Source organism: Danio rerio, chromosome 4, assembly GCF_049306965.1.
Source record: "Danio rerio strain Tuebingen ecotype United States chromosome 4, GRCz12tu, whole genome shotgun sequence".
NCBI classification, from domain to species: domain Eukaryota; kingdom Metazoa; phylum Chordata; class Actinopteri; order Cypriniformes; family Danionidae; genus Danio; species Danio rerio.
The window spans coordinates 39,848,495-39,868,646 of NC_133179.1; the positions used below are offsets into that span (position 1 = coordinate 39,848,495).

At 32.0% G+C, this 20,152-nt stretch overlaps 1 protein-coding gene and 2 long non-coding RNA genes across 21 annotated transcripts; 2 read left to right on the forward strand and 1 right to left on the reverse strand.

Annotated features, from left to right (window-relative positions):
• Positions 1-170: 170 nt before the first annotated feature.
• LOC101885251 (uncharacterized) lies at positions 171-15,281 on the reverse strand. Of its 3 annotated transcripts, XM_073947875.1 has the most exons (17): positions 15,057-15,281; positions 13,416-13,452; positions 13,113-13,173; positions 9,698-9,910; positions 9,493-9,583; positions 8,918-9,060; positions 8,787-8,843; positions 8,361-8,435; positions 6,497-6,580; positions 6,336-6,380; positions 4,910-4,966; positions 4,748-4,825; positions 4,610-4,660; positions 3,500-3,547; positions 3,009-3,211; positions 2,515-2,671; positions 171-378 (listed from the first exon to the last, which is right to left on the reverse strand). In XM_073947875.1, exons 4-15 carry the CDS (start codon positions 9,888-9,890, stop codon positions 3,138-3,140), a joined length of 996 nt encoding a protein of 331 aa, XP_073803976.1. In that variant the 5' UTR covers positions 9,891-9,910; positions 13,113-13,173; positions 13,416-13,452; positions 15,057-15,281; the 3' UTR covers positions 171-378; positions 2,515-2,671; positions 3,009-3,137. The 3 variants fall into 3 exon arrangements, with proteins under 3 accessions (XP_073803976.1, XP_073803977.1, XP_073803978.1); XM_073947876.1 differs by lacking the exon at positions 8,787-8,843; XM_073947877.1 differs by lacking the exons at positions 8,787-8,843; positions 13,113-13,173; positions 13,416-13,452; positions 15,057-15,281 and having other exon boundaries at positions 9,698-11,472.
• si:dkey-22h13.5 lies at positions 979-12,520 on the forward strand. 17 transcript variants are annotated; one of them, XR_012402310.1, is made up of 10 exons: positions 979-1,028; positions 1,562-1,747; positions 2,549-2,685; positions 3,080-3,221; positions 4,756-4,843; positions 6,288-6,416; positions 6,509-6,562; positions 9,509-9,597; positions 9,711-9,884; positions 11,471-12,520. It is a non-coding gene; the product is annotated as a si:dkey-22h13.5 (long non-coding RNA). The 17 variants fall into 17 exon arrangements; XR_012402311.1 differs by having other exon boundaries at positions 12,312-12,520; XR_012402303.1 differs by having other exon boundaries at positions 9,512-9,597.
• si:dkey-22h13.6 lies at positions 14,235-19,901 on the forward strand. The gene is made up of 3 exons (XR_224233.5): positions 14,235-14,264; positions 15,775-15,894; positions 19,423-19,901. It is a non-coding gene; the product is annotated as a si:dkey-22h13.6 (long non-coding RNA).
• Positions 19,902-20,152: the final 251 nt, after the last annotated feature.

The following is a 20,152-nucleotide window of genomic DNA, read 5'->3' on the forward strand; positions in this document are numbered from 1 at the left end:
CATCTTATTTATGTAGCATAGACGTCGTTTTTTTATTTGTTTATTTAGACATTCCTTCATTCATACTGCTATAAATAACAGTTACAGGTACTCTGATTATACATCCGTCTTCACATATATAATAAGCTCAAGTATATCCACTTAAAATGAAAAACTCAACGGCTGAAGAATTATTTGTAGAATTTTATTATATTATAATTGATTAGAATTCATATTTTTTGAAGCAAACAAAACCAAATAGCAGCAAATAAATAAATAAAAAATAGCAACTGGCTTAAGAGGCCATTCTTCCTGGGGCCAAGCGGAGAAAGTCTTTCAAATATTTTTCTGCTTCTGCCTCTGTTGGAGACGGAAGCACGGGGTTCCTCATAGCTGCACCTGTTAAAAAAGAATAAAAATAAAGAAATTAAAATAACGCGGTTTTAAGAAGGCTTAGGGGGTGTTTTATTTTATTGTGAGCCTTTTATTTTTATCTGACCAAAATTAATACACACCATGTTAATTATTGCATTTGACTACATAATAATAATAATAATAATAATAGAGTGGAAGAAATAATATGATTGTTTGAAATTCGTTTAGCTAAATGGCATATCGTCTATTTTAGATAATTATCGTTAACACCATTTTTTAAATCAGTTTAGCCTACCTTTATTTGTTTGCTGTTCATTTGTTGTTGAAATACGGCTTAGATTGGAAATATTTTTACTATTCGATCATGCACCGTCCTCATGTAATCAATATCATATTCTTTAGAATGTTACTCTCAAATAAATTAAGCTATAGCTTTGAAAAATTGATGTCAAATAGAAACGAGAGGTGCAAAAGCTTAAATCCGCCATAAAATAAATAAAGAAAAAATAACAACAACAAAAACAAGTGTACTTGCATTAGTATGCACTTGGACAACGTGGTCAAATTCAAGGAATCGACTCTTTTGTGTTCGAAACTTCATCACTATTGCGCATGTTTCCTCAAAGCATCACACTCAGCACGTAGAAGACACCAGTCCACGCGGGAATACTGAGGTAAGCAGTCTGATTCATTGTTATTGATATGTGTGGTCAGTAAAATATTTATTCCACTTTGTTTGTAGTAAATTTAGGTAATAACTTTATTTAGACGAATAAAGCTATGTTTAAACACGTTGTGATGACAACGGACCAAGCAGCAGTTCAAGGTGATTAGGGCTAACTTAAATTTCGGGAAAATTTGTTCTTTAAATTTATTAGATTAATATCATACGACAAATTGACTGCAAAATAATGAATACTGTAAAAGTGTACATATGCATTATACAGTAGTGCTGGGAGATTATTCGAAAATCGAAACCTAAATCCATAACCGACATATATCCCCACGTGGCGATTTAATGCATGTACCGTCCACATGTACTTCAGCAAAGCTCAAGCGAATGCAGGCAATGTGATTAATATTCAGAGGCATGACAGATTTTCTTTTTGGATTATTATATGACCTATAATTTGTGAAGCATAACTCACTTTTCTTTAGCGTATATTCATAATCAAATCGACTGAGGTTTTGTTTTTATTATTTCTAGTTATCACATACAACGTAGGTGCAGTAATCAGCACTATCGCCTCACAGCAAGAAGGTCGCTGGTTCGAGCCTCGGCTGGGTCAGTTGGCATTTCTGTGTGGAGTTTTCAATTTCTTCCCGTGTTCGTTTGGGTTTCCTACGGGTGCTCCGATTTCCAAAGTCCAAAGACGAGGTATGGGTGAATTGGGTAAGCTAAAAAAATGGTCCATTGTGTGTGTGTGTGTGTGTGTGTGTGTGTGTGTGTGTGTGTTTCCCAGTGATGGGTTGCAGCTGGAATGGCATCCGCTGCGTAAAACGAATGCTGGATAAGTTGGCGGTTCATTCTGCTGTGGCGACCCCGAAATAATAAAGGGACTGAGCCAAAAAGAAAATGAATGAATGAACGTACAATGTAAGCTGTCTTTTCGTAAAGAGAAGCATGCACACACACGCACTTAAAATATTATTGTGAACAGCAATGTTCACATTATGTACTTTTTCACATTGCTTTATTATTTACTATTTTCCAGACACAAGTTCCACTTTTGACTTGGAAATATTTTTTTAGGGAAACTTTCTTTTAACACTAAAACTGAAATGTTTAGTAAATGAATAAATGGAACTTGATTAAGTACAAAAAATTACTTGGAAAATAATATAATGATTCAATATTTCAAAAGGAGGTAAAGTGTTCAATCAATCAAGGTTTTGATTTAAGGTTTAATCTCCTTGCCCTAATATACAAGAATGAACAATTCTCCACTTAAAAAAATGATCTAAATTTTATTTCTGAAACACTCTTGTGTATTAAATATAATTTTACAATATATGAATAGCATATGCTAGCTCGTAAGCTTATAGCACACTGATAACCATATTATGTGTGTACAAGGTAATCATGCTATAGAGATATACTGGCAGTTCTGTCTTTAAAGGTATTATCTAAACCGTTCATTGCAAGACAATTGAACATACCTATCACAAGTGTCCCAATATTTGTGTTTTTTAGGCCTCTTTTATCTCCTCTTCCACACCAGTTGAGCTGTTTGGCCACTGGACCAAACACTTTGGAGGCTACACGCCAAATGGTTTTTTTCAGAGTTTGTCCTCCTCTGATGGATAACCTCTTCATCTTAAAAATAAAAGGTAATATTAAATCTTTACAGACAAAGTGCAAGGACTATGGCCCAGTTTTACAGACAAGGATGAGCTTAAGTCTGGACTATAAGTCTTAGTTAATGTTAGATATAAAACTTCTTTTATAAAAATGCATGTGAAAGAAAATATAAGCACGATACTAGCGTGCATCTGGTAAAAAATTATAGCAATGAGATATTGTAAGGCATCACACAGCTCACACATACATTTTTAGTTTGGGACTAGCTTTAAGTGTTGCCTGTGAAACTGGCCATATAATAAAGATTTACTTAACAACAGCTGTAAAACCTTTAAATCTTAAATATTCGTACCATCTTCTCCATCATTGGTTTTTCAGCTAATTGCCATTCCAGTTGTTCAAGGTCCTCCATTGTTTCAATAGGAAAGGTGTCATCCTCAGTGTCCACCACCATTTGACCACTTGACCGAGGGGCAAGGGACTAGACCACTGAAGTTAGATGGGTAATCTTCAAGTCCAGCTCATTAAGCTTCTCCAAAATTGCCCTCTCCACAGCTGCAACACAGTAAGTGGGTTAATCTCTATTCAACTATATGTAAATATTTTTAAATGATTATTATTATACACTGAAAAAAATTATTCAAAGATGATTCCTTGGATTAACACAATTTCTTTATGTTAAGAGGTGGTAAACAATTTATTTGGGCTGAATTTAAACAAACAAATTAAGTTGTACATTACTAAACTTAATTTGTTTGTTTAAATTCAACACAAACAAATTGTTTGCAACAGCTCTGCATGCAACACTTTTTTCAGTGTACATAGCACTTAAATTTCACTTACGTGTGCATTGACTGGAGATGCAGCTCCATCGGCTGATACCAGAAGCATCTGCAAGCAAAATCACTTTTGAACGATTCACAAAAATGTTATGAGGATATTATAATAATATGCTTGAAACCTTAAACAATAAAAAAAAACTATATTCGTCTGATTACACATTGTTTTTCTACGGCTAAAATGACTTAAACTATTCACAGAATTCAGAGAGCAAAATTGCAAAACTGAATTAAGAGGAAATAAAACTGAACTTTAAAAAGCAGACAGAAGCCAACCCCCTCTTGGTCTGTGCTTTTACGTAAAATATTTTTTATGTGAATTTTTCTGTGCATATAAAATCATTAGGTCCCCAAAGTTATTGAAAGCATAAATTAACAAAACGCTTTAAATTAATTTTCAAACTAGTAATTTATAGGTAATCATAAATTATATATTGTACTCTAATACATTAATATTCTGAATACAGTGAGTTTTTTTACTGTCACTATAATTAACGAAGTGTTTTTTATTGTTGTATAGTGTTGTATTTATTAGGTTACAAGGAAATAATTAGATAATGTTTTGCAAACAGCTTATTAACCATGAAAAATTTCACAGAAAATTGGAAAATGTCATTGATTAGTTGCTTTGAACAAGTTTCATATTCAGTGTTGATTAATATGTTTACAAATAAATTAAAAAGATGTACATTTACTTACGTTTGCACACCATTAAGTGGTTATAAACATTTGTTTTTTTTTTTGTTCTGCTAAACACAAGGAAGGTATTGTGAAGAAAGCTAAAAGCCAGTGATTATTGACTTCTATAGTAGGAAAATGCTATGGAAGTAAATGGTTACAGGTTTCCAACTTTCTTCAAAATATCTTCATTTGTGTTCGGCAAGAAGGAAGAAAGTTTGGGTAACACTTCGTAACAACTGCACACTGAATCATGCATTTAGCATTAGCAAATTGTTAATTTATTTGCAAGAAATTTAATTCATTTGTTAAGATTTAACTACATTAATAGATGTTGGTTAGCAGTATATAAATACAACTACAAATACTGTATACAAAAACATAATAATAATAATTCATAAGAAGTAACTGTCAATTAAAAAAACAAATTACTTACTCTTCGCTCTTGCCTGGGTACTTGAGGGTCTCAGCTCAGAAGTTGTGTCTTCTGCGTGATTGTACAGACAATGTAACATTACCATGTTAATAATTAGAAACTAATTTGCTGTGTATGTTTTATTGAATGTTCTTGCACCTCGATAGCTCGATGGGTGGTCCCCCCAAGCATCTTCTTGCTCATTTACATGGGACATGCTTATTGGAAAAACTGGTGCTGAGAAAGGTCAAGTTAGTAAGTTGCATTTGCTACTATGACACTACATAAAATGTATATAATTTATTTATTTTTTACACTTACTCTGCATTTTTCTTTGATCTGCTGATGGCTTTGGATCTTGGACAGAGTATGTGTTGTCTAAATAATAAAAAACAAACAAACAAAAGTATAAAAAGGTTGCAAAAAATACAATAAATGTGTTTAGGATTTCCTCTGTATACTTTATTATTGTTTTATTTAATCTTTGATGGTAGAAACATGTAGGTGATCAGGTCACCCATATAGAAATCTGATGCATGTAAATATACAGGGTGATTCAAAAAGAATACCACAACTTTTAAAATCAAGAACTCTGCAAAGAAAAGGGGGTGATATTGAACATCTATGAACTTGCTTACTACTAAAAAACTTTTAAGGACATCACACTGATTATTTACCCAAGGTTCCATCATGTTTCTTTGATTAAATACAGATTTTTAAAGTTGTGGTATTCTTTTTTTAATCACCCTGTATATAGAAAACAAATAATTGAATTAAAAGTTCATATTTAGACTTCACATACAATATTTGTCATTGACCACTTATATATTTGTTAAACAATTGGAATTACAAATATGTACAGATATGTCAATTTTATATTACTAATTAATATTTTTAGGTTTTAATAATTAAATTTAATTATATATATATATATATATATATATATATATATATATTTTTTTTTTTTTGTAGAATGCTTTACAATATTATATTTGTGCATATACATTAGGTTTGTCAGTACTAAAGTAAAGTAGGAAATAATTTAGCTAAATAAATTTTTATTAAGGTTCAAAAATATATACAAAAAACTTCTAAAATACAGGAAAAATAAAGAGAAACTTAAAATAATATTACATTTATTATTATTATTATAAATTTGACTTGTATTTTAGTGCACATAACTGTTTAATAAACATCTTTTATTTAAATGAACAAAAATATTATCTCTGTTCACTGAAAAATAGATGACAATATTCCAATTCAAAAGGAGGTGTACTCATATGTGCTGAGCAGAGTGTGTGTGTCTGTGTCTGTGTGTCTGTGTGCGTGCTTGTGTGTGAACATATCTGTACATATAATTCCAATAGTTGAAAGACAATATTTGTAAGCAGCACAGCCATTTTTGCAATATTTTAAAATGTATATTGCATAAATAAAATATAATTTATTTGTAAAATCCAAATAGGAACTTGCATGGCATATATGTAGTTTGCATAAATTTAAATGCAACAGATTTCAATATAGGCAGGTATCGCATTGGTGATCTGCATATGAGAAGCTTTGTCTTTATTGAGCTTTCTTTACATTTGACAAAATGGTACTCTTTCTACTGTTGTAAATGATTTGCGTTCTCTTTTTTGTATTTTAGTCTTAGCTTTACAGTCTTGTTTAATCAAACATTTTCTTTTTTACAATACAGCTAAATTAAATGTTACCGTAATTACCCGAAGTGAGACATACAACTTACGTGGTGCTCTGTCTTGTAAAGGCCGCAGCACAGAAAATGCATCCTCTGTTGGATTGTACAGAAAATGTTGAGTTACCTAGTGTGAGTATGTGCAGCAATTTTCCTTCTGGGTTCTTATTTCAAATACCAATTAATCTGTTATTATTTATTTTGTTTTTTACCTTGATTTTCAGGTTGGGGTTTATCCCAAGTGTCTTGGTGCTCCACTTCCTGGCAGAACCTCACAGGTACGTCTGGAGCTGAAACTGCAATTATTTTCTTTGCAATTATGAAATGTTATTTGACTTTTTCAATTGTAATTCCTGGTTCAGAGAAGATTCAGTCTATTCAGAATAAGCAGATCATGAAACATACAATTTGTGCACAATTATTATGAAAGTCGATATCTGGTTATATTGACAGTGATAAGGGATTCATGGTTTTAACTGCTAGTAACAATGAAAATTTAAGGATAGGAGAAGGATTTAAACTCTGGATGAACTCTGATGACTTACTGCAAGATTCTGAAAGATAATATCTTTTAACAGTTACAAGAGGAAGTGGTCCTGTCCTTCTGGACCAGTTCTCAACCTATGCCTATGAAGTTCTCAGTGTATTTCAGTATTTCAACTTGTGGTTATTTTTGAGTGAATACATTTTGAGACATTGTATCCCATTGTGTCATTCTTTGACACAGAAGCTGAAACATTGTACTTGCCAGTGACTAAAGGGTTCCTGATGCTTTCAAACCTAACTCTTTCAATGATGAAGCGGACGAATCTTTCAATATAGGAAATTAATTTTGAAATGAACACTGAAAACTTCTGGAAGATAAATTCTTTAAACAGATACAAAGGGAGTGGTGCTTGTCCTTTCAACCTATGCCTATAAAAGTCTCAGGGCATTTTACAACATTTCTGCGTGTGATTCTTAAGTGGGTACAATCGATACATTGAGTCAAATTGTGTCATTCTTTGACACAGAATCTGACACATTGTACTTGTTTTGGCTCTGGCAAACTGGGTTTCCTAAACTATTCATCTTAATTACTGAAATCCTATTTTATAAAATTATTTTCTTCTCGGCCAGTTTATTGTGACCCCTTATGTTTAAATGTTAGTTTCCCCTATGAGCATTTCTTGTCCAGTGGACTCAATTTAAAAGTTAGCTTGTGTTAGACTTTCTCCTAGCCATATAATATACAGTTGAAGTCAGAATTATTAGCCTCCCTTTGAATTAGTTTTTCTTGTTTTTAAATATTTTCCAAATGATGTTTAACAGAGCAAGGAAATTTTCACAGTATGTCTGATAATATTTTTTCTCTAGAGAAAGTCTCATTTGTTTTATTTCAGCTAGAATAAAATCAGTTTTTAATTATTTAAACCCATTTTAAGGTTAAAAATTATTAGCCCCTTTAAGCTTTATTTTTTTCTGATAGTCTACAGAATAAACCATCATTATACAATAACTTGCCTAATTAACCTAACCTGCCTAGTTAACCTAATTAACATAGTCAAGCCTTTAAATGCCACTTTAAGCTGTATAGAAGTGTCTTGAAAAAATATCTAGTCAAATATTATTTACTGTCACCATGGTAAAAATAAAATAAATCAGTTATCAGAAATAAGTTATTAAAACTAATATGATTAGAAATATGTTTTAAAAATCTGCTCTCTGTAAACAGAAATTGGGGAAAAAATAAACTGGGGGGCTAATAATTCTGACTTCAACTGTATATATTATTTAAGTGACTTTTACTTAAACTATATATATATATATATATATATATATATATATATATATATATATATATATATATATATATATATATAGATTGATTTGGAAGAGGTACAATGTACTTCTATTAAAAATAGGATCAGAATATTACATTTATTTATATTTGTGCACAAACTGTAGGTGAGTGATGTCTATTCAGCAATAGGAATCATGAACCAGCCTGTCATTGAGTCAGCTTTTGAGTCATGAATGCTGTGAAGTAACAGCTTTTACAGTTTGTAGTTACAGTATTCATGTAAAGCCAGTTACCTTGACTAGTGGAGGGAGTTTCAAAACAGGCCTGCTGTTGCTTTTCTGTAGCTTTTTGGTGGTCACGGACAAATGCTGTTAAAACATTACAGATGAAACAGATGTTATATCTGTCTCACAAACAAAGATTACATTGTACTGCACATTTCTTTATAGCCTGACAGGGCTGTTGCTTCTAATTAGCAATTAAAAGTTATTTGTGGCTCTTAAAATGTAATACTCAATTTATGAATGTAATAACAGTAGTTTTTTTTTGCAAAATGTTAAAAGAGCAATATTACTGGATTTAGCTGAAAACATTATGGTAAAGCAACATGTCACAAGAGCTTGTGCATTACATTTAATTTACTGTGATTAAGGAACATTCTTGAGCATATCACAAAGTACTTAAAACATCAAATATCTGTTTTACTAATTAAAACTTACAATTGCAAAAACTGTTCATTGTTTTACATGATGTTAGCTGAGGTCCTACAAGAGGACCTGAAAAAAAAAAAACTTGTCAGTGATCATACATACACTTTTGTCTGGCAGTGATACAAGGGGTGTATTTTTACCTTTTGCCCTGATATGTTTTGGGGGTGTTGGAACTTTTGGTGCAGGTGGGACCCTTGGTGTTGGTAGACTTTTTTCTTTATTTAGTTTCTTTTTTTTGTGGGGAGTATCGCAAGGCTCATCATCTGATGTGTATATTTTCTTTCTATGAGCACAATCAGGGTAGTTAATTTTACAAAGCATGATTGGATTATAACAATGTCTTGTTTTTTAAATGTAAGAAGAAGAAGAAAACACAAACAAAATTAAAAATAAGTTCAATATAATTTTTCATCATTCTTAGGAAAGTTAGGAAATGGACAAAATATAATAATAAAAATAACAAAACCTTTTGCTTGTTTAAATCTGGCATAATTGTGTATTTGCATGTTGCAAAAAATACAAACAAACAGTTGATGATACATTTAAAACTAAACATACCTGATTTACCTAATAAGTGTGTTTGAGATGTTAAAACTGCGGCTGAATTTAATACTACAATTAAATAAATTTACCTTTGTTACTCACATGAACTTTGTTTAGCTTCAGAAGACTGAATATTGTTGTTATAAGTAAAATGTGTGTTTTTACAACTTACTTTGGAATTCTTTTAGCAGGCATTTCAGATTCCGAGATGTCAGATGTGTAGCATGCCTGTTTCCATTTCTTTGAAATCTTGTCAAAAGATGCTGAAAGAAATAAAGTATGTAACAATTCATGAATGCAGTAGTCTATGGAACGTCATATATTATTGAATTTATCCTTTGTTTAATATTGTTTATTTACAATGTACTTCTGTGTACCTGACTCGTGTAGAATTCTGGCCTGATGCTTGGTCCAACCTTTATCTGGTTGTGGTGCCTCCATCAACCGGACACTCCTCAATACCCTGTCTATCTTCTTGTATGGAGGCCACCACGAGTGACCCTCTGAGTACCAAGACTTGGCGACAGGTCCGGTACTCCCTTCGTGAATGAACTCCACTATCAGGTACATTTTTTTTAAGCTGCAAGAACCTAGAGCCCCATAATGTTAAATGACACATATTAAATTTCGGTTGTTTATGTGCATGATTCAAATACACAATACATTTCATGCAAAATAATGATGCAAGTTAATATTCAGATACATTTTTTCCCAAGCATATATTACCAATTCCAGACCACATCAATCTTAAGAACCACTACTACTTTTGTATTCATCATTCATTATTGATATATAATTTTCTGACAACACTCAAAGTAAAAATGCTTTAAATTCAGGTGTTTTACTGGTAAAAATATAACTTGGACTGAAAAGTTGCAAAATTATTAAATGACGGTGAGAAGAAGGCAATACTAGAAATTGCAAAATAAAGTAATGACAACTATTTTGGATCATTTGAATCGAGCTATTTTCACTTTCTGCCTTCATATAATATTACATATTGGTTATAGTTGTGATTAGGGCTTGACATTAATACTCGCCAAACCACCAAATGCAGGTAGATTTCAGCTGTGGCGGGTAAAGACTGCCATTCCCACTAGCCACTTTGGCTGGTTGAAAATAATTTTTTAATTGTAGTTTTCTTAAAAGCAGGGTTCAACAATAAGGATGGTCCAGTTTTTGGGACAGTAGACAGGATTGTCAGTGTCCTGACCAGGCCAATGCTGGCTTATCACTAAATATTATAATTTCAGTTTTTTACCGTTTATCAATATGCATGCAAATGTGATTTAAAAAAAATTATATTTATTTTTTTCAAAATTAGTGATATACACAGTAATGAGTGGAACAGCAAATGAGATTTCAGAATCGAGAAGCAGCATGATTGACAAAAACAACTGTGTTTATGCAAAACAAAAGATGAATACCAAATGAGAGCTTGATCATACACACTGTGAGACACAGGCTATTCTTACTCACTGAGAGATGTTTTTGAGAGCCGAGTGTTGAAAATACTTGTGCACTACCGTTTCCTTGCATGTAGCAATCCTGCTTGGAAATGAAACTGGTGTGATGGATTCTATTTGAAATAGACTGGACAAAAGTAATTGTCGTGCATCCACAGTCCTTCTGCTTTCAAGAGCTTTAGATTTAAAAACAGGTCTTTGTAAGCAGCAGTGATTGCCACTTTAACTATTGTTTGAACAGATTATTAATGTGCCTAATGTTAACTGTGTGCACATGATTAATATTTCATTATCACACATGGTTTGTTTTTCACCTGCTTTCTTTTGCTTGCAAGTCAATTTTCTGCATATAAAATATATTTTCCCAACAACAAAATTGTGGCTAGTGAAAAAGGCAAGTGGCTAGTAACCTTGGAAACTACAAGCCACAGTGACTGGTGATAAAAAAAAGTCAATATCAAGCCCTGGTAGTGATTAAGGTTTACAATTTTCAAAATGCTCTAGGAAAAAATATGATCAGAATATCATCTTGCACAATAATTATACTCGCACTATACAGTATATGTAAAAAAAAAAAAAATGTGGAAATAGATAGATACTATGTGTGTAAAGTTTAAACTGAAACAAAATAATTTCTGCAAGGGACTAAAAAAAGCTTTCATTTCAATATTTTCAATCTTGCAGAGATGGATTGGTCCTGACATGACATCAGTAGGTAGATGCCAAGTGTGGAGGATGGAAGCGTGGGGATAGTCAAAAAGGAGTTAGTGTTTGCTGAACGTGGTGTAGACCATGTAAATGCCATGCTTTTCTGAAATTATGTTTTGCAGCTTTGCAACCTTTCTGCCAATATAGACAAATGGTTTGCCTGGTCCAGTTTCAGAGTATATGGGCATACTCACTCTAGGTACATTTCTGAGGAATGCCATCCTGTTTTCCAGGTGCACACCATCCTGAATACATGTTTCACACCCATGGTAACCTGGTTGGCCATTTTAGAAAAGCATGTTGCAAAAGCAAACTTGAATGTTAACTTTAGTCATTCAAATTCAAAGCCATTTTTTTTAACTCTTTGATTTCAGAGATTAGGTCTTCGAGATACTTATTCAGGGAGCTAGTTTTACAGTACCTTCAGCCCACAATAAATCTATTGGCACATGTTCCCCCTGCACCAAGTTTTAAACTTCTACTAGACTGAGCCAGCATTGAGCAAATGAACTCTTGTAGAGAGGAAGACCATCAATGCTCACCTGGAACTTAAAATTTTTATCTTCCTTAAAATGTACATGTTGTCATAGAGGACCCTTGAAATGGATGCCATTGAACCAAAAGTATATCACTGACCCTGTGCGTTCAAAGAGAACTCATTTGCAAAAAGAAGGCTATTCTCTTTGAACGCACTTTACCTAATATTGTCCTTGTATCTTTTGGCAGACTCGGATTGTAATTGTGAATGATTATGAGTAATTCATTTAGTGATGCATGTGTTAATTTTTTTTTTTTTCTGTTTCCCATCTTGTCAAAGTCATCATTGAGGGGACTTGAACTAGTCAGATTGACTCGTTTATGAAGCACTTGCCAGGATGATACTGCATTCAGTCTCATTAACATGGGACAAACAGTCCAAGAAGTCAGTGCCGTCTTCAACAGTGCTGCTTGTCAATGCCACCATACTGTTCCCTCAATAGTGATGCTTATAACACATGCATTGAATAAAGCTGTTTGTCCACCTTGGCTTTGGCTTTTCTCCTGTTGTGTCCAGTAAGATTGTTTTTTTACAATCCGTAATGCACACACACACACAATGCATTGCCCTAACATGCTAAGCCTGCATTGGTTTTGAAATTCAGTACTTTAAGACCCTTAAGCAGGTCGCACACCAGAAGCGCCGCTCCGCAGCGCGCCACGCAGCGCCATGCATTTTAGAATTCTAAACATAGGTTTCGATCAGAATACACACACAGGTGCTGCAAGTCGGCGGCGCCACGGCACAGGACGAAGTTCATTTTTCAGCCTCGCTACAAAGCGGCATCTGATTAGTTTAATGTTAAATATCATTCGAATGTGCGCGTCTAGTGTGTGATGCTTTAAACTGTCATGTGCGCGCTGTGTCGCGGCGCTTCTGGTGTGCGACCTGCTTTACATCACACTGCTTACATGTACGCTTACATTTAATTGAACTTTATAAAACTGAAGCTTGGTAAACTAATTGGTGCATATTATATGGGAGACATCCAGAATGTGCAGTGTTATGAGTCTCCAAGATTTGAAATTTTAGAACCACTTTCCTGATGACCAGTAGTTCTGTCACAATAATTACACGTACCTTATTTTTGAGGGACAGAATGTGTAAGTGTTATGTAGTTGTCAGTTGACTGTAGAGAACTCTGTAATTAGGGAAAAGATAAAACAGGTAACGTCAGTTTTGTCATTGTCATGCCTAGAAGCAGTATAAAAAGCTTAATAAATGTATGATTACTCCTTTTTATAAAATGTTTGTTTAATTGAACTAGAACTAAACCCATAAGAATGCCTATATTCTGCTACTCCTTTGAATGTATTTTTTATCCTACCCAAAATTACAGGGACAGTTCGTCTAAGAATGACAATTCTATCACCATTTACTCACCATTCACTTGTTCCAAACCTGTTTGGCTGTCTTTTCTCTGTTGAACACAAAAGAAGATAGTTTGAAGAAAGCTGGAAACCTGTAACCACTGACTTCTATAGTATTTGTTTTTCTACTATGGAAGTCTATGGTTACAGGTTTTCAGGTTTTTTCAAAATGTCTTATATTTTATTCATCAAACGAAAGAAAATCATAAAAGTTTGAAACCCCTTGAGGGAGAGTAAATGTTGAGTGAATTTTCATTTTTGATTGAATTGTCCTTTAATCTCAGGAGAACAAATTTGGAAAAAAATTAAGGTGAAACTAAAAAACTAAGGGCTAAGGATTATTTTATTTATATATTTATTTGAGTTTTTTTTTTTCTTCGACTATGGTTTAAGTTGAGGGGTTTCAAAACAGTGGACTATGGAGAGTTATGTATTTAAAACCATGCTGATTTTTTTTATTTAAACTGTTGCTAATGCTACTGTAAATATGGATTATGAAATGAGGGTGGTTTTTATAAAGTTTAAAAAAGTAACAAGAAGAAACAAGAAGTGGGTTATATACTATTTAAAGATTTGTTTCTGTTTTCTGAACTTGACAAAAATTGTAAGGAGATTTATTTGTTTTTGGAAAAGAACTAGAGGATAATAGATTTAAATCTTTATTGATATTTTTAAGGTTTATATGATAGAATTTAGTGGGCTAAATGGTAGTTAATGATCCCGATTTTGAAAGAGGTCCTAATCAATAGGTGGCACTGTGGCAGTAATACGCTTATAAATAAATCTTTATGCAAAACGGCAATGTCTAGAAGAAGACAACGATACGATGACCACAACCAACACGAGGTTCACGGCTCTACAGGTAAAACAATTTACTTTGTGTTTCATGACATGGTGTTATTTTCCTATAGTTTATGTTTATGTGGTTTTAGTCACGGGATAGCATTAGAGCAGGGAATTCGGTATTGCGAGAAAAGTTCATAAAAATGGTCACTGTTAACACGGATTATAATCCGTTTTCATCTATATTTGGTGCTGACCACTGTTTTTCCACATAAAAAACTTTTAATACCATTTTGAATCCGGCACATACTTTATTAGGCATAACTAACATTTATGGTTGCGTTTGGAGGTTGTGCATACTCTGGACAGTAGTCCTTCAGGATCGAGTGAGTCTGATGATTATAGTATGTTAATAAAGCCTGTTTAACCAGTTTCGTGCTTATTAAACCTATCAGTTCGATTTCATACAGGTCACTGAAGCATAGACCATAGGTCACGTGTTACTATTCTCAATGCTGTTGGACCAAACTAATCTACGACATAACTTTTCCCGCCCTACGCGTGCCTGACCACGTCAGTCAACCCTTTCGGTTATTAACCCTGCTTTACTATAGATAAATAAGTACACAAATATTTAATAAAAGTGTGTTAATATAGTTGTGCCATGGTTATCATAGATTTACCTATTTTTGCTAACAGAAACATATTTTAAGTATTTTAGGTAACGTGTATTTTTATTCAGTGCGCCAAAAATCATGGTTTTACGGTAAAAAAAGTCCTTAACTGGATAGCACATACTTAACAAATAAATTAATAAATAATCTTACGATGTTGCAAGGCTGACGTTATTTAATGGAATAACGGTACTTACCAACAACGGACAAATTAACCTTAAGCTTAAAACCGAATAAACAAAAAAAAAGTTAATATGTAAACAAACAGATAACTACGAATGAACAGGATTGTTATATGTACAAATTTTGTATTTACAGATAATTCTTGAGCTAAATATCAACCTATTATAAAAAAAACAAACGTTGAGGGTGCAATGTCATCTGTTGACAAACAGCCGTTGATCATGTGACGTAATGGCCTCACGACGTGTCACTCAGACAGGGTTAATGGAAATGTCATTGTCTATAATTGTAAGAAATTAATTAATTAGTTAATTTTATATATATTTATTATTTTTATTTAACAATATTCATTATTTTATTTTTTACTATTAATAATTACTTTCTATCACACTGGCATAAGGTTTGTTCTGTTGTCATATGTTGTAAATTTATTTACTAATTGTTGTATTTTAGGGGCACAAATCTCTGGAAAAATATTACTTGTTAATTGTATTGTAATTTTTTCAGGTGTTTTTGAAAGAGTTTTTTCACAAGTATAATATGTTTCCCCCATTCCCCCAATGTTGTGAAAATGCATGAAATGTACTAAATTCCTACATTAAATTAATGGACAGATTTTTTATTGAGAGGTCATGTACTAGATACTTTATTTATTTTTCTATTTATTTTTCTACAATAAAAATAATTTACAATAAAATTATTTACAATAGAAATCTCACCTGTCTTATGCAGAATTCTCTTCTGATGTTTATCTGTGGTCCCTTGATCCAGACACTCCTCAGCAACCAGTCTTTGTATGGAATCCACCGTGCTCTATAAAGATCTATTTGTCTCTTCTTCCACTTCCATCAGGTACTTTTTTTTTTTTTTTGGCCAACAATGTTAATCTTATTTTTCAATATGTGATTTAGTATAACATTATAACTCATTGCATAATGCCATATTCAATGTTCATTATAAGACTTAAACTGTGTGACAGTTTATGAACATTACTTGAACTAGAGCTGCAAAGTTATATAAAAAGATATTTATTTATTTATGGTTTTGTTTTGTTTGTTTTATATGTAACATTTGGAATTCGTTAAAGTAAATATAAGCTAAGTTAGGATGAAAGATAACTGTAAAAAAACAAAAAAACTTTGGTGCCTTTTTTGTTGAATCAAATGTAAAAACCCTGAACCAAAAATTTATATGGCTCCATTTTCTTGGTTAATATACTCATAGTTGATATCAGATATGACTAAAGTGCATGCATCCTTAAGCACAAGTACTCATGTTTAAAATGACAGGTAAAATTTGAAGTACTGATTATACTTTTGTACTCAAGTGAAAGAAAAGAGATGGCCTCAAACATGTACACAAGTAAAAAGTATCCAATAACCTATCTTTGCTTTACGCTGGTAAATAGGTTGCACATCATATATACATTTATACAAAATAACTTTCATTAAATAAAAAAAAAATTATCTTAAAATGCCCATTCTCAGCAGAAAAGTAGCCAAGCAACAAAGCTCTGCAATATTTGCCAACAGCACTTCTTAAAATGTTGCTCCATCATCTTGGCACAAAAACGCACCAAACAGCTGTTCTTACACACTAATAATTCTGTCTTAAATGTAACGCTTAAATTTGTCAGAAACATTTTTTTTCTGAAATAAATGATTAACATCTTTTTTTTCTTCTTTGCTTTAACCCTCCTTTTGACTTAAGGGTAAAAAATGACACTGACACCATTTTAACAGCAAAAAAACTAAAATACCCTAAACAATATTTTTTCCGTAATCTATTTTTAAAATTACCTTAACATTAAAAAAAGATTATTCATTTTCTGTTTTCATTAAGGTTATACACATTTATGTAGAACGGTTGTTCTTCGGGGTAATTTTGACCCATCAGCTATAAAACAATTTTCACACCACAAAACCTACTGACACACGAACACTCCCAACACACACAATAAGAGTCTGCAGTAACACTTTATAACTGCACACTATGAACCATTATATGTACTATTTATGCTTTGTAAGTCCCTTATAAACAACAATTAAAAGCTCAGTTATATTCTTAGGAAAAAATAAACTACTTATTCATTTCTATTAATTTGAAGATGCACAAATGAAGCTGTATCAAATGAAATTGCAATCTTAACTAAAATAAAATCATGGTACTGTTGAAACATCGCTAAATAACATTCACATGTTCTATCATAATATATTGTTAAATCATTATATTGTTGTTGTTTTGCCCATTTTTATGTTATATTTGGACACCCCTGATAATTAGTAAAGTTTAAACTTTAGTCATTTTATTTTTTAAATAAAATTGAAATGATTTATTGTTTATTTGATACAATGCCTTTAATTGTTATTTATAAGAGCACACATACATACATACATACATACACACACACACACGTTTATTAATTGTTTAATTATGCAGCTATACCAACTATTTTATATAACTGGTTTGTAAATAATGCAATACTTAATTTAGTTATAAAAAATTAATCATTAGCATGAAAACAAAATCATTAAGCAGATTATACATGTGCTTATAAGTAAAAAAAAAACAGCATTGTAGCTGTATTTATTAACTGATACTAACATCTAATGTAGAGTTGATGTTTATACAACAAATAATAAATTAACTATTTGCTAATGTTTAATAAATGATTCACTGAATCGTGTAGTTATTTTAAAGTGTTACCAAATCTCCTGTTTTAACTTTTATGAATACTGTCTTGCTAAAAACTGTCACACTTGCATAGGTACCTTTAGCATTAAAAATTCACTCTTTACTGTAATCAAAAAGGTGTTGCCCACCGAGTAAACACTGATGAAATACTACGCACTGATGAGGGAAAACCTAAACATTTACAGTTTATGATGAAGATATTGTTGTTTCTTCATGGTAAATGACTTGAATTTGAAGACTTGAATTTAATTTAACTGCATTATTTAAGAAGTTTAGTAAAGCAAACCCATTTTTGACCCGAAGGGCAAACAGTGAAGACTGAATTCTAGGCAACACAAGACAAAGAGCAGCAGATTTCAGCAGTTCTCGTGTTTGTTTTCTTAGATTTTTGTGGAAATTTTATTTTAAGGGGCTATGGCATTAATGTTTTTAATACATCTATTCAATACAAAAGGCAAACGGTAGCAAAACGGATAAACTACTTTTAAAATTCATTATATACATATAGGCAGTGCTGAAACTTGCAGAAATTTCCTCTGATTGGTCAACCAAATCTGAGCTCCTGATATCCCCTCAAAACGATAGTCCTCTGAGTACCAGCACCCATACTTTTAATGATATATATATTAACAGTATTATCAGACATTTGTCATTAAAATAAGATCATAGTTTGCTGACAAAAAAATAAAAATAATATATGCCTATAGTTCACCAATCAAGCAAACCTGGTGCTGCTGGGAAATGGCTATGCTCAGCATCAGGTGCACCGCAACAAGAAATTTGGCGGTGAACTATAGGCATATATTATTTTTATTTTTTGTCAGCGAACTATGATGATTTTAAAGACATGAACTATGATTTTAATGACAAATGTCTGATAATACTGTTAATTTACATTTTTTATTACATTCATGCATACGCAATGAATGTAAGCCTGCTAACTGATCAAACAATAGAATATGTAAACTTAGTATATATATATATATATATATATATATATATATATATATATATATATATATATATATATATATATATATATATATAATTAAATAATAATTAAAAGTCTGGGTGCTGGTACTCAGAGGACTATCGTTTTTAGGGGGCATCAGGAGGTCAGATTTGGTTGAGTCAAAGGAAATTGGCTGTTTCAGCACCGCCTATATGTGTATAATGAATTTAAGTAGTTTATCCGTTTTTCTACCCCCCCCAAAAAAAGAGAAAATCCAGCCAAAAATACTTTTTTTTTTTTTTTTTTTTTAATTATTATTATTATTATTTTTTTTAAACTAGATTCTTTTCAAGACACTTCTATACAGCTTGAAGTGACTTTTAAAGGGTTAACTAGGCAGGTTAGGGTAATTAGGCAAGTTATTGTTTAATAATGTTTTTTTCTGTAAATAATCAGAAGGTAATATTGCTTAAGGGGTCTAATAATTTTGACCTTAAAATGGCTGTTAAAAAACATTAAAAACTGCTTTTATTCTTGACGAAATAAAACAAATAAGACTTTCTGCAAAAGAAAAAATATTATCAGACATACTGTAAAAAATGATTGCTCTGTTAAACAAAATTTGGGAAATATTTTAAAAAGAAAAAAAATTCAAAGGGGGGTAATAATTATGACTTCAGCTGTATATTGTATTACAGTCCAACTATAAAAGTTTTTGTGTCTCTTTTTATCAGGGTCCAGTGACTACTAGGGGGTCTCTGCAAACTTCCATTGACCACAAGATAAGGATTCACTCAAGGAAGGATTAAATGCCACCATCTCACCCCAACCCTTTGGTGCATCTGCATTGGAAATTATTGGTCAATTTTTGAGTGATGGCCTTTCCACCACCATACCTTTTAAAATAGTAACATATGAATGGTTAATTGTTTTAGGCTGCAGCCATTTGTTTTAATTTCCAATAATACATTTTAAACTGAAATTGTATGAAATGCCATGTTATTTTATGTATTGTAAAAAAAACAAGTTATTCAACACCATTTCAACTAATGTCAAGCAATTTTAGAATGTGACTGTTATGCATAATTACTGCATCTTCCTTACCACACAATTCTTATAACAATTGACATAACAACAGTGCAGTTAAGGTCTGACCATGTCAAAGTTGTATCAACTGCAGCTTTTATACATAAAGTAAATGGGGTTGTTTAAATTGAAACCTTTTTGGAATTATTTATTTTTTGAACTTGAACTGTGCATAGACAATGCACCAAATAATCAAGCAGTTTGTGGTTTTCCCTGTCTGATGCTTGGACAGTTGTGTGGAACCAGTTTCTCTTCTATGTATTTGATGGTTGTGCTCTTATGTGATGTTAAGAAGAGAATGGAGCACAGTAATTCTAATAACTACATTTTACTAAAATCTATACTTTATAATTTATAGTTTTGTTGAGATTATAATAA

Bases quoted from the DNA above. Each gene is read 5' to 3' on its own strand.
- LOC101885251 (XM_073947875.1), bottom strand. From the start codon at position 9,890: ATGTACCTGATAGTGGAGTTCATTCACGAAGGGAGTACCGGACCTGTC. The intron at 9,061-9,492 runs GTAAGTTGTAAA...TTGTGCTCATAG, and splicing joins CCTGCTAAAAGAATTCCAAA to AAAGAAAATATACACATCAG. The intron at 4,826-4,909 runs GTAAGTGTAAAA...GACCTTTCTCAG, and splicing joins AGATCAAAGAAAAATGCAGA to CACCAGTTTTTCCAATAAGC.